At 46.9% G+C, this 13,425-nt stretch overlaps 1 protein-coding gene across 1 annotated transcript in view; it reads left to right on the top strand.

The window, feature by feature from the left end:
- Positions 1–7,991: 7,991 nt before the first annotated feature.
- The window catches only part of LOC127002004 (cytochrome c oxidase assembly protein COX15 homolog), a 53,547-nt gene continuing 48,113 nt past the window's right edge, over positions 7,992–13,425 (top strand). Inside the window, exon 1 of the mRNA XM_050867325.1 lies at positions 7,992–8,159. Coding sequence (XP_050723282.1) covers positions 8,097–8,159 — 63 coding nt within the window. The 5' untranslated portion in view covers positions 7,992–8,096. The remainder of the gene's footprint in view (positions 8,160–13,425) is intronic.

Here is a 13,425-nt window from a genome sequence, read left to right as displayed (position 1 = left end):
CCTAGAAACTAGAGCTTTCATAAAAGTCAGCCGATGTCAGCAAACTGTCATCGGATCCCACCTCTTCGCTCTTCTCTTCACTCATTTTTAGATCAGGAAAACACATTTCTCCAGTCTATTATTATTTTCTTCTATCAGTTTAAGAACGGAATTAACTAATGTAGTATGTAATGAGAACACTGTTTTATGGGCTGGTTTTCTTATGATAGAAAACGTATGGAGAAGTAATGCAGGAAAGAGAACGGAAAATTGTAGGGGCTCTATGGGGATCTATTCTATTTATAATAGCTAAATAATTTAGCTATTATAAATAGGTCCCCATCAGCCTAAATATGAGTTTAATGTAAGAAGGGGGCTCTGAAGGGCACATTACTGATGTTGAAGACTTGGAGAACTAATAATCAATATCAATAAAAAAAAAAAAAATCGCCAAATTTTAACAGGATAAAAAAAAAAAAAAAAAACTGAACCAAAGGGGGGGGCCATGGCCGAGTGGCCCCCCCCCTATATACGCCGGTGCTTGCTCAGCTCGACAATGCGACAAAGGGCAGCTACAGCGGGCTGGCACAGGCGCTGGAGCAACGATATGGGACCAAGCACCAGAACGAGCTCTTCAGGGTTAGGTTCAGAACCCGCAACAGGAGGCGCGGCGAGTCTCTTCAGGAACTCGCTCAGGACCTTGAGAGCATGGCGCACAAGGCATACCCAGGTGCCACCCCTGACCTGCTGACGGTTTTGCTGCGTGATCAATTCATCGATGCCCTGGACAGCCCTCAGATGAAGATACAAGTGAACCAAGCTAAGCCAACATCAATGCAGGAAGCTCTGGCACGTGCCATGGAGTTTGAGTCCTTTGTTAGGTCTAGCTTGTCAAGCTTCATTGACGACTCGACTTCTGGCTTTCGGGCACGAAAGGGCGCTGTCAGCGACACAGACAGGTTCCAAGGAACGTGCTGGTACTGCGAGAAGGTTGGGCACAAGGAGAACGAATGCTATAAGAGGAAGAAGGAATATGAAGGTGGCGCTAAGAAGAAGCCCAGAGAAGGACCCAAGTGCTGGACCTGTGGAGAAAAGGGGCACTGGAAGAATGAGTGTAGGAAAACTGTGCCCCCAACGAGGGACCACCACTCGGGAAACTAAGAAGGACTGGTTCACGGGGGCAACGACCAGTCTGTCCTGTACATGCCCCGAAGATATCAACGTGCAGGAGAAACACAATGACGAGCTGCCAAGTGGAAGGCAAGGTTGACGGAGTGTTGTGGCCTGTGGTCGTCGACACAAGCTCGGAACGCACATTTGTGCGGCCTGACGTGGTGAGTCATCGTCGGCTTCCTAAGACGCCGCACAGACTGTGCGGAGTCACAGGACACTACGCAGAGCTCAGAGGCCCAGTGGACGTGAAGTTTGAGCTCGGAGGAAGGGAAGAGTTCCTCTCTGTCTACGTGGCTGACATGGACGACCCCTGCATCCTAGGTATGGACTATCTTGTCTCCCACAGGTGCGAGCTGGACTTCCGCGCTAAGCAGCTGACTGTTGGAGGGAGGAGGGTGCCACTGACGACTGTGAACAAGGAAGACCTGCCAGTGACGGTCAAGCGCACCACCATTATTCCTCCGAGGTCGGAGATGCTGTTACCCTGTCAAATTACGGGTGCCCCCCCGGCTAGCCTGTGTGTGATAGAGAGTGGAAGTCGATGCCCGGTAGAAAACGGGGTGATTGTAGGCAGTACTTTGATAGACCCTGCTGCAGCGGAAGTGCCTGTCGTCGTGGCCAATGTCTCCTTCAGTCCAAAGAAAATAAAACAAGGAACCATGGTGGGGTTGTGCCAAGAGATCGACCAGGAACCAAGAACCTGTGTCTGCAGGAGAACCCCGACGAAGAACCAGGAGGAGCTGCCCGACTACCTGCACGACCTGTTTAACAGGAGCTCCAAGTGTCTAGAGGAGCCCCAAGTGGAACAGCTCAGGGAGCTTCTCGTGAGGAATGCAGATGTGTTTTCCACAGGAGACCTGGACTTGGGGTGTACGGACCTGGTAGAGCATCACATCGACACAGGTAGCCATCGCCCAGTGAAGCAAGCTCCTCGAAGGATGGCACCAGCCCGTCGCAAGGAGATGGATGAGGTAATGGATGATCTCCGGCAACAGGGGTTAATTGAGCGATCCAGCAGCCCGTGGGCGTCTGCTGTAGTGCTCGTCAGGAAAAAGGACGGTTCCCTCAGGTGCTGCGTGGAGTACCGAGCCCTCAACGATCTCACCATCAAGGATTCATACCCACCCCCCCGGATCGACGACACGCTCGATGCTTTGGTGGGCTCCAAGTGGTTTTCAACACTGGATATGAAGTCTGGGTATCACCAAGTCAAAATGGCGGAGCAGGACATAGAGAAAACAGCCTTCTCCTACGGTCAAGGCCTGTGGCAGTTTAAGGTCATGCCCTTTGGCCTGTGCAACGCGCCGGCCACGTTCGAGCGGCTGATGGAGAGGGTGCTGGAGGGACTTCACTGGAAGACGGCACTCATCTACCTCGACGACGTGATTGTCTTTGGCCAGACCTTTGAGCAGGAGATGGAAAGGCTATCAGAGGTTTTCGCCCGGTTTAGAGCTGCACACCTTAAGCTCAGCCCGAAGAAATGCTGCCTCTTCCAAAAGGAGGTCCAATACTTGGGACACATCGTGAGCGAGGCTGGAGTACGCACTGATCCTGAGAAGGTGGCTGCGGTAAGGGACTGGCCGACACCCACCAATGTGAAGGAGCTGCGGAGCTTCCTCGGGTTGTGCTCATACTACCGCAGGTTTGTGAAAGGCTTCGCTACGATTGCTGCACCACTGCACCTCCTGACGAAGAAGGGGCACAAGTTTGAGTGGACAGCGGAAACTCAGGTTGCCTTTAAGAAGCTCAAGGAGGCCCTCATCAGCTCGCCCGTACTCACCTACCCAGACCCCTCTAAGCCTTTTATACTGGATTGTGATGCCAGTGATGAGGAGATTGGTGGAGTGTTGTCCCAGGCATGTGCCGACATGGAACGGGTTTTGGCCTGCTTCAGCAAGAAGCTCACTCCAGCCGAGAAAAACTATTGCGTGACCCGGAAAGAACTCCTGGCAGTAGTCAAGAGCCTTGACTTTTTCCATGCTTACCTGTACGGTGCAACTTTCACCATCCGCACGGATCACGCTGCATTGCGGTGGTTGAAGTCACTGAAAAACCCTGAGGGCCAGCTAGCTCGCTGGATAGGTAAACTAGAGCAGCATCACTACACTATTGTGCACCGATCTGGGCTAACACACGGTAACGCGGACAGCTTGAGCCGGCGCCCCTGCCTACCTGAGTGTCAACATTGCCTCCAGAGGGATAGCGTCCAGAATATGTGCCGCCGCACTACAGTGGAACAGACAGCGGAGGTGCCATGGGAAGACTTGGGGAAACTGCAGCGGGAGGACCGAGATCTGAGACCAATTATGGAGTGGCTGAGTCAGTCGTCAACGCGACCTGGGGGGAAGTAATCTCGAGAGAAAGCCCTACCACCAAGAATTACTGGACTCAGTGGGACACTCTTCGGATAGACGACGGGGTGTTGCAGCGACGCTGGGTCTCTCATGATGGTCTTGACCACTACTGGTCCACGGTGCTACCTGTGACGTCCCGGGAAGGCGTCTTGAAAGAAATGCACGACAGCATCACCAGCGGACACCTTGGGGTAAAGAAGACACTGAGTCGCCTGCGCCAAAGGTTCTATTGGGTTGGCATGAGGAAGGACGTGGAAGAATGGTGTCACGCGTGTGAGGTGTGCTGTGCAAAGAAGGGCCCCAAGAAGCGTCACCGTGCCCCATTACAACTATACCAGGTTGGAGCCCCCATGGAACGGGTGGCAGTGGATATAGCAGGACCCTTGCCTCTAACGACGAACGGAAATAGGTACATCTGCGTCACAATGGATTACTTCACCAAGTGGCCGGAGGCCTACGCCATCCCTGACCAGGAAGCCACTACCATCGCCAAGGTTTTGGTGGAGGAGTTCTTCTGTCGCTTCGGTGTGCCTAACGAGCTCCATTCCGACCAGGGAAGGAATTTTGAGTCAACAGTCCTTGCTGAGTGCTGCAAGCTTCTGGGTATCAAGAAGACCCGGACCACCCCTCTGCACCCACAGTCAGATGGAATGGTGAAGAGGTTTAATTGGACGTTGGGCCAGGAGTTGGCCAAGCAGTGCAACAATGATCAGTCTTCATGGGATCAGAAGCTGCCTGCGCTCCTTATGGCCTACAGGTCTGCCGCCCACGAGACTACGGGGTATTCACCGGCAAAGCTGATGTTTGGGCGTGAGCTGCGACTGCCGGTGGACCTACTGACAGGAAGGCCTCCTGGGGAAAGCCTTCCAAGGGACGCCTCCAGTTTTGCCCGTCAACTAGAGGAACGGCTGGAAGAGGTGCACCATCAAGTCCGTGGTGCCTTGAAGTTCTCCGGGGAGGCCATGAAGCGCGGTTACAATATGAGGGCAAGCCACGTTGACTTCAAGGAAGGAGACCAAGTCTGGCTTTACAACCCGCAGAGGAAGAAAGGACAGTCTCCGAAGTTACAGAGCCCCTGGGAAGGCCCTTATACTGTGCCAGAACGCCTCTCCGACGTGACTTACCGAATCCGGAGAACGGAAAGGACCAAGCCGAAAGTTGTCCACGTCAATCGCCTATGGAGGTACCACGGTCCGGGAAACTACACCTGGAACAACTACAGAAACCCAGCAGCCGACGAAAACGCAAGGGACGTCCACCGAGAGGAGGTCGACGACGACATAGGTCTTCTGGACCTTTCAGCCGAGGGAGATAACCTCCCGGCTTCGGCAGATGTTCCAGGGACACCCCAAGAAGCGGACGACGACGAGGCGCACCAGGAGACAGACGCGCAGGAGGCACCGAGCAGAAGACAGAGACAACGCAGGCGTCCACAGCGATACGACGATTATTATGTTTTTGATTAATTCTCTTATGTTTGTATATAGTTAAGTGTGTGAGCGGGACGATCACAATTAGGAGGGGGGGATAGTGTTGTGCTGGAAGCTTCCCCCGGCGACCATAGGCCTCTAGAAGGCTCCGGGAGAAGCGAGCAAGGGGGCGGGGAGCAAGGCGAGCCGTCCGCACCCCATGGGGCGCGGCCAGACGCCAGGCGGGAAGTGTTGCCAACGCGTATATAATTTTGCTACATGTTCTTGTATGATCCAAAATATACTGTAACATTCTAGACTGTACTGTTCTGGATATATGCAGGAGAAGAGGGCGAGAGAGTCCCAGTCCGAGTCATAGTAAGCTAGTGGCTAGTGAAGAGTCAAGAGTGAAGTGTACTACTAAGGAAGAATATTAAGCTACAGAAGTTGGGCAAAGTGTTTACATATCTCCCTCCCACGGAGTCTTGTGACGGCGACACGGAACCGAAGTAATACGTCCGGCATAACAAAGGCTTTGGCTCAGGTGGCTCGGATTAGGGTATTATTCTAGTGTTTGCCCATAGTCACCCCTCGCAACCAAAATTGGCTAGGGGGCCATTGAGACTTCGGGGAATGCGGTGGTAAACATGAAATGCGTCGCAAATGCATAGTTTTTGGGCTATGGGGAGTTGAAAAATACCCTAGATGTAGAGAAATTCCTTACAATTACTTAGATGTAGGGAAATGTCATACATTCCGGGGTTTTTTTACAACGTACGGAAATAACGCAGTTTCACTCTCTCTCCATACCAAAGGGGGGTTCGAGGGGGGCGAAGACCCTCGCTACAGTATTAAGGTCATAATGAAGCATCTAAACGGTAAGTAATTTACGTCATAGGAATCTTGCAACCGTCATATACGACTATGTATTCACTTACTGGTAGTACGTACGAACGCGTGAAGCAGGTTCGAACGCAGGTTACTTGTGTTCAATGCCCCTCAGTTAGCTGTTAGGTCGTAAAGTTCGGTTGGGGTACTTTAAGAGGGGGGGGGAGGGGCTAAATAACAAGCTACTCTAATCAGGGTTCAATGATACATGGTTATTACTGAAAATATTTCCTACCACCGGTATGTGTTCACAGGGATGATCATGGAAGCACGGTAGTCATGGGGGTTCAGGACACCAAGGAGGTGGTCATGAGTCCCCACAAGCATTGGATTAACCAAATGACACTAACAAGAAAAATTATCCTTTTTTATTACTGAGTTAATCATGGGATGAGACATTCGTGCGGGTCTAAGATACCAGAGGGTGATCATGGAAGCCCAACAAGGGGGAACTTTACATTTTAACACAAGGGGGTAACCGCCCAGTCAGTAGGGAACCTGTCGGGAGGAGAGGCGAGGCTTGATTTACATAGATTTACATAGAAAATCAGACCACACGTGCACAGACCCCATGGTCCAGACTTGGTGGTCTGTCCTTAAACCTAAGTGATTTTACATTAATCAGAAGACTCCAAAACGTTCCATTTCTACTCTAGTTAATATTACGTTGAAGGAAGTGACGGTCGAGCTTATTTTTGAAGGAGTCAATCGTGTTGCACTGGACCACTGATGGTGGAAGCTTATCCCATTCTCGCACTACAATGTTGGTGAAGAAAAATTTGGTGCAGTCTGAATTTACTTGTCTACATCTGAGTTTTACGCCATTGTTCCTCGTGCGCAAAGTGTCATCGATCATAAACAATGTTGATCTGTCTACATTCGTGAAACCATTAAGTATTTTAAAACATTCGATCAGTTTTCCTCGGAGGCGACGTTAAACCGTTATAGGTATAATAATAACATTGTAACACACTAAATAATCACTGTCCGTTGGAATTAACTTCACACGTATACCTGTCGGGAGGATGAGGCGAGGCTTGACTGAATATGCAGTTCTCAGCGCCTTCCCTAACTTGACTCCTCCCCTCCTTTGGTGTGGCTGCCGGCTAACTAGCACCGAACGGTGGATCAAGTCACTCTCCTTCAAAACTGCGACCGGTACGCGCAGGAGGCGGTTTTGGGGCGGAGCAGTTGGATGACGTCACTTAATTGGAGCTAAGAAAAAAATATACCCGTCAGTTCAGGGGTGACTAAAGTTGGGGGCGTATGTGCACTCTGGATGTGCATTCTCGCCTTCTTTCACAGCGCGTTCAGGCAAGCCACTGACGAAAAAATATGTCTTTTTATTGTGCTATTGCGTGACTGTAATTTCAGTAACTACAAACAGCGGTGTGGGGTGTGAGGGAGGGCATGTCGAAGTGATTAATTTTAATTAGTACGCCTTTCCTCGTTTTCTCTAAATCCCTGTTTCTACATTCTCTAGTTCGGCTCCAAGCAGTGTCACGCATAAACCACGCCTCGGTCGTGTCTCCTCCTGTTGTGAGGGGATTTACATAGATTTACATAGAAAATCAGACCACACAGACCCCATGGTCCAGACTAGGTGGTCTGTCCTTAAACCTATAAGCGATTCTACATTAATCAGAAGGCTCCATAGCGTATTGCATTTCAACTCCAGTTAATATTAAGTTGAAGTAAGTGACGGTACGTCGAGCTTGTTTTTGGAGTCAGTCGTGTTACACTGGACCACTGACGGTGGGAGCTTATTCCATTCTCGCACTACAACGTTGGTGAAGAAAAATTTGGTGCAGTCTGAATTTACTTGTCTACATTACATTCGCCATTGTTCCTCGTACGCAATTGTGTCATCGATCATAAACAATGTTGAACTGTCTACATTCGTGAAACCATTAAGTATTTTAAAACATTCGATCAGTTCTCGGAGGCTACGTTTCTCAAGGGAGAGTACGTAGATGGTATACGTGCTGCTTCTGGGGCTGAGTAGAGGCACGAATGGACGAGTGATGGAAGCAGTGCAAGAGTTCATGAAAAGCTGTGGAGTACAAGATGTAGGGAATAGTATTTTCTTCCTACGCAGGATATTCTGTATGTTTTCGTTTCTTTTCACAGGAGGTGCCGTTTAAGGCCTGACCTGAGAGAAATTCCAAGTCTCATCTGACATCAAGATCAGGATCAGGATCTTTACGCAACTTTTGGGGGAGAGGTGGCGGTGGTGCTGTTTCCTTCCTCTGATCTTGACGTGAGCCGCGGCACGCACCGCCCACCACACACCATGAGTGCCCTCTACCTTGTCTCCAAGCTGTGCCGGCCTGGCAATGCCTCTAGGTTCATCAAGGTGAGCACGTGCCATTAAAAGTTGTCCTAGAGTCACCTTACTTAGCGGGCCCAAGTAATGTCGGTATTCGTAGACGCTTTCCCCTCTTACATCGACTCTTTCCAAAGGCCAAAGAAGCGATCAGGCGGGCCATAGTGAGTGTTATTTACAGGTTCGTGGTACAGGAGAAGGGTAACTGCCCCTGGAAATGCCAAAATACATACGAAAATCTTGTCAGATGTGTTATGAAAGTTGATTACATCATCCACCAGGGCCTGTACATGTTACTCCACCCATCTCAGTGGTGGAGGCAACTTTATTTCTGTTAACTTCTTATAGTATGCTTTTAAAGTAGCTGTAAAGACTTGCTCCATGCCTTCAAAAGATGATATTTTGCCTCTGTTTTATAGTTCAGGAATTGGGTCCTTCACTGAACTGACCTGCCATCAAGTGGCCCTGCTGGAGCCTCTGCCAGAGGCAAGCGCTGTGGCGTGCTGGGGTCCAGTGAGGTTTAATTGACATTTTTCTGGGGAAAATTCTAATGTTTGCCCATGCTCCCCCCTCACCCCCAAAACAAGCTTGGGGACCTGTGGGAATGCGGGGTTTCGGGTGGGGGACACGAATCGCATCTTTTTTAGTGTGGGGGAAGAAATTACCCTAGATCTAGGGAAATTCCCTACATTTAGTGATTTTTCCTCCCACCACCACTAAAATAGGGGTTTGTGACGAATTTCTTGTTCCCCATATGGAAACCACGCTTTCCCACCAGACCCCAAGCTTGCTTTGGGAGAGAAGCGTAGTGAACCCACTAAACGATGCTCACCTCACCGGTCTGGCGTCGCGTCAACGGCCAGCTGCGTCCACATAAACCACCTACACCACACTCAAAGCCCTCTCACTAGCACCGATTCAAGTAGCTTGCCTCATCGCAAGGTTTCTGTCCTGCTAGTAGAGTCCATGGCACCAAACACGGTGTATCTACATTGTTTTTCACTGACACAAGCGAGACCGCTGGCTACTCGTGATCCGTCCAGCGCCGCATTCTATAAACAACTGCGGGTAATGCCGTGTGTGTTATCCTGAACCTCCTGCCTGACCTGTTTGAGCACGTGAATCCTGACTAACCACACTTCGAATCTGTGCTTCACGCGTTCGTGTTACCAGTAATTGAAGGTAATTGTGGAGATTGACTCCGTGCCTCCAAATACGATACTATGCCTCCATATTATAGTTAACCCTTTGGCTGCGGTAGGGCATTTTTGGGTTTTTTCAAGGTTGCGTCATATACCCTCAAAAAAAGAAAATGAACCAATTGGCTTTATATGATTTGTACATTGAGAAAAGACCTTACCTTTTTCATAAATGACATTTATTTTTCTTAGAAAATGTGTTAAGTTTTGAAAAAAGTCCAAAATTGTTACAAAACTGGCAAAAAAAATAATAAAATCATGCTAAAATGTAAAATACTTCATTCACTTCATTTTTGGGGGACTTAGACTAAAGAAAAGGCTTGTAAATTGGTGTTGCTGCCATATTGTGACACTTTACTCACTGCAAAACCTTTTTTTATTGATATAAAGTTGACACCATTTATGTAAAATTTCCTTGGAGGAAAGATGGAAAATCAAACAAATTTCTTACCACATAGCATTTATTATATGAAAAAAGTATTCTGAAAATATATCCTATAAAATTCAATTCATCAGACATATAAATTGCAACAATGTACCAAATATAGAAAAATATAGCTCAAAAATTTCTTCAGGAAACAGTTTTATAAACATTGATAGGGTGAGAGATTTTCAATACCTTCCCTTCCATGATTATCTGTGAAATATATCATGTTCTGTAATTCAGTGGGGCTCTCTGAAGTAACACTTTATGCCAAATCATGTTTACATGCTCCTTACTTGAAGGAATCTTGGTGGAGGGAGCAACAGTATCCTCCTCTTCTAACTCCACACTATTATCATTGAAGTCATCCTCAGCCTCATCCAGCCAGTCATCAGTTTTTTCCTCAGACATTTCATCTTCATTTTCACTGTCTGATGCTCTTAGTTCTTCAAGTGTTCTTTGAATTTTTTCATCTGTCTTCAGAAATTTAGTCATCTTCCTTGCTTACTCCATGGTAATCTTGAAAACAAATATATGTATATGTGTAATAAAAAAGGACATCGTACATATATGCAAGAGACAATAGTTATCACCATCCTAGTCTAGCCCAAGGAACATGCATACAAGAAAGAGACAACAATTATAATCAGTCTAGCCTAGGACATAAATAATATAAAAGAGACTTACAATATAAAAGAGACTTGTCTAGCCTAGGTTTTGTAAAATGAGAGTGAAAAAGAGAATGAGACATGTATACATGCAGTATACATAAGTATCTGTGTGTGCGCACATATTGTTTTAGTAAAATGGCCCTTTTCATAGAGTTAAATGCCCAGTTAAAAACCTTTGTCTTCATTCAAGGTCACACTAATACATCTTCGTTTGTTTACATCATATATGCTTATATAACAATCAGGCATTGTTTATGACACAAATGTAATAATATAATTTATAAAACTTACCTCTGTTATGAGCAGAAATACAAGGAAGTTGTGAAAGAAGAACTTCATCACACACGTGGGCGCCGATCAGCTGTAGCATTGTTTGTTTACTGTTCCCTATGCCGTCGGCAGACAGTTGTAGCTATCGACCTGTGGCTTTCTGTGTGTACTTTTAGATGAAAACGGATCAATAATCTAAATGGTATACATTTTTATACCGATGGTGACTATAGTCGACTTTCGCAACCTGGCGCAATCACTCCCGGCGACTATAGTCGAGTACCGCAGCCAAAGGGTTAAGGAATGAAATACATATGTCCCTCAACCATAATATGAAGGTGCAAGTACTTAGAACCTTAGAAGTAAAGGAAAAGGGAGAAATCGGTTCTTTTAGGTGGGGAGCATATATACACTACTGAGCCAGTAGTTCCCAACCTTTTTTTCAGGCGACCCCAATCATGCACGTCTAGACATGACTGTGACCCCACTAGTTTAGTTGTTTATGTGCTATTGTAATACCTATAAAAACACCATGTTCGATATTTTGAGGTCTTGGCAGCCCCCAGAAAAGCTCTTGGCGACCTCACTTGGTGTCGCAACCCCAGGATTGGGAAAGGGGGATTACTACTCTAACCGAACTTTACATAACCTAACCTCTCGAACCCCCTGCTAACCAGGGGGGGGGCTGTGCTCCCCCTGGACCCCCCTTTTTTTTTCTTTTTTTTTCATCTCAGCCTGTAGCGTCGGTAGACTTTCTTCAGGGGCCTGGTGGTTGGCCCAAGCCCATCATGGTGCAGGCAATTTTTATAGTGGTGCCAGTTACGCATTCGAACCAGCTTCATACACCATTTAGATGCTGCATTATTACCTTTATACTGTAATAGGGGGGGCTTCGCCCCCCTCGATCCCCCTTTGGTATGGAGACTGAGTGAAATTGCGTGGTTTCCGTATGTGGTAAAAAAATCCCAGAATGTATGGAATTTCCCTACATCTAGGTTATTTTTCAACCCCCCCATAACTCAAAAACTATGTATTTGCGACGCATTTCATGTGTACCGCCGAATTCCCCGCAGTCTCAAGGCCCCCTAGCCAATTTTGGTTGCGAGTGGTGAGTATGGGCAAACACTAGAATAATACCTATTTCTGTACCAAACTAGCAAAACATCAGAGTTGTAATGGTCACTATCATGTTAACACCAAAAAATCTGAGTGCTGTAGCTACATTATTCATGTCATTGTAATGAACACTGTTGGCAAAATAAAAGCGTTCATTGATATATCCTACAACACTTCATCCTGTGGTTAATAGGAATGCATCAGTGCGGCCTCTTGGGTAAATATTTCCGTCATGCAAAAAAAGAGAAGTCAAACAAGTCTGGCATGGTATCATGCTCTCAAAATTTTATAGCACTAGTGGAAGGAAGTGTTGAAAATTTGCCACTTAACATTTCTCCGGTTGGCACGCTGCTGCCTCAAGACGATGCATTCCTCTGTCCCTTCAATCAGAGCGCGGGAGGTTGTTTACACTGCTGCTAAACATATCGTACGCTGCCGGCAGCAAGTATTAAACTTATTTCATATTTCTAATTTAAATCCTAATACATACATCTTTAGCATCTCATAATATTACATTCACTCTATGAATCTTTAAAGGAACAACATAGAGCATGTGATGATTGTTTATGTGGGAAAAATATATTTAACCCGCCGTCTGCCGGCTATTTGAAGACCTGTAGCCAACCCCAGTGCCGGCTTTTTTTCGACTTTTCAAAAATTACCTAGATAGGTTCAGAATCATGCAAAAACATGGAAAACATCAATATAAGTACTCACCGAAGCCTGGAACGGATGAATTTTGCCTCCGTTATGTCTCGTCGTGCCCGTGAAAAAGTATGCGCAGGATCCGTAGACTTTATTTTTACACAGAACACTAACGAATGTTTTCGTTGGACTATTTGTTACTCCGTACACACTAAACCAATTGTTCTGAGTTTTTACCACCATGATCACTGAACCTGTGGGCGTTGTTCATGGGCACAGTGATGGGCGGGGGCGCTATAGGGCACGCGAATAAGTAGCGGATATCTTGTAAACATACGTTTTTTGTAGTGTTTTTCACTATATATTTTTCTGTGGTTGCTGTCATGACTCCCTATCCTCAGGGCAGTTGTATAACAGCTCCCAAATGTCTTCATCTCTAAGCCTTGGTCGCGCCATGTCGTCACTCAGTGAAGCACAGGGAGATACTGACGCCGGGCGATGCCCACAAGATGTGTGGGGCTGGGTGACTCACATGGGTAGCGCCCAGCCCGCCAAAGTTCAAACGTGATGCCTACGGGATATCTTTGCTTTATCTTTCAACTTCGATTTATAATGATTTTTTTAATATCAGACCGTATATATACGGCGCTGGCATTGTCCGCGGCATAGGGTTAGACCGTATATATACGGCGCTGGCAGACGGCGGGTTAAATATCCTATTTCTTGCATTTCCCTGTTTCTTCAATACTACTAGTAAGTCAAGTGTCTCTATACTGTAGCTATGAGAAAAATATGTGATTTCTAAGTAATAGCGAAAAACTATTAAGAAAAATTATTTGAAAGTACAGGTAACTCTCGATTTACGTGAGTATTGTGTCCTTGAAGAGGTCGCATAAATCAAAAACAATGTAAATCAAACAAGAGGTAGGTTTGTATTGAAAAATAAATATTCACTTCATTCAGTGGAGAGA

The sequence above is a fragment of the Eriocheir sinensis genome, chromosome 22 (assembly GCF_024679095.1).
Source record: "Eriocheir sinensis breed Jianghai 21 chromosome 22, ASM2467909v1, whole genome shotgun sequence".
Lineage (NCBI taxonomy): Eukaryota > Metazoa > Arthropoda > Malacostraca > Decapoda > Varunidae > Eriocheir > Eriocheir sinensis.
The sequence above is the reverse complement of the archived record's forward strand: the minus strand, read 5'-3'. Positions and strand labels throughout refer to the sequence as shown.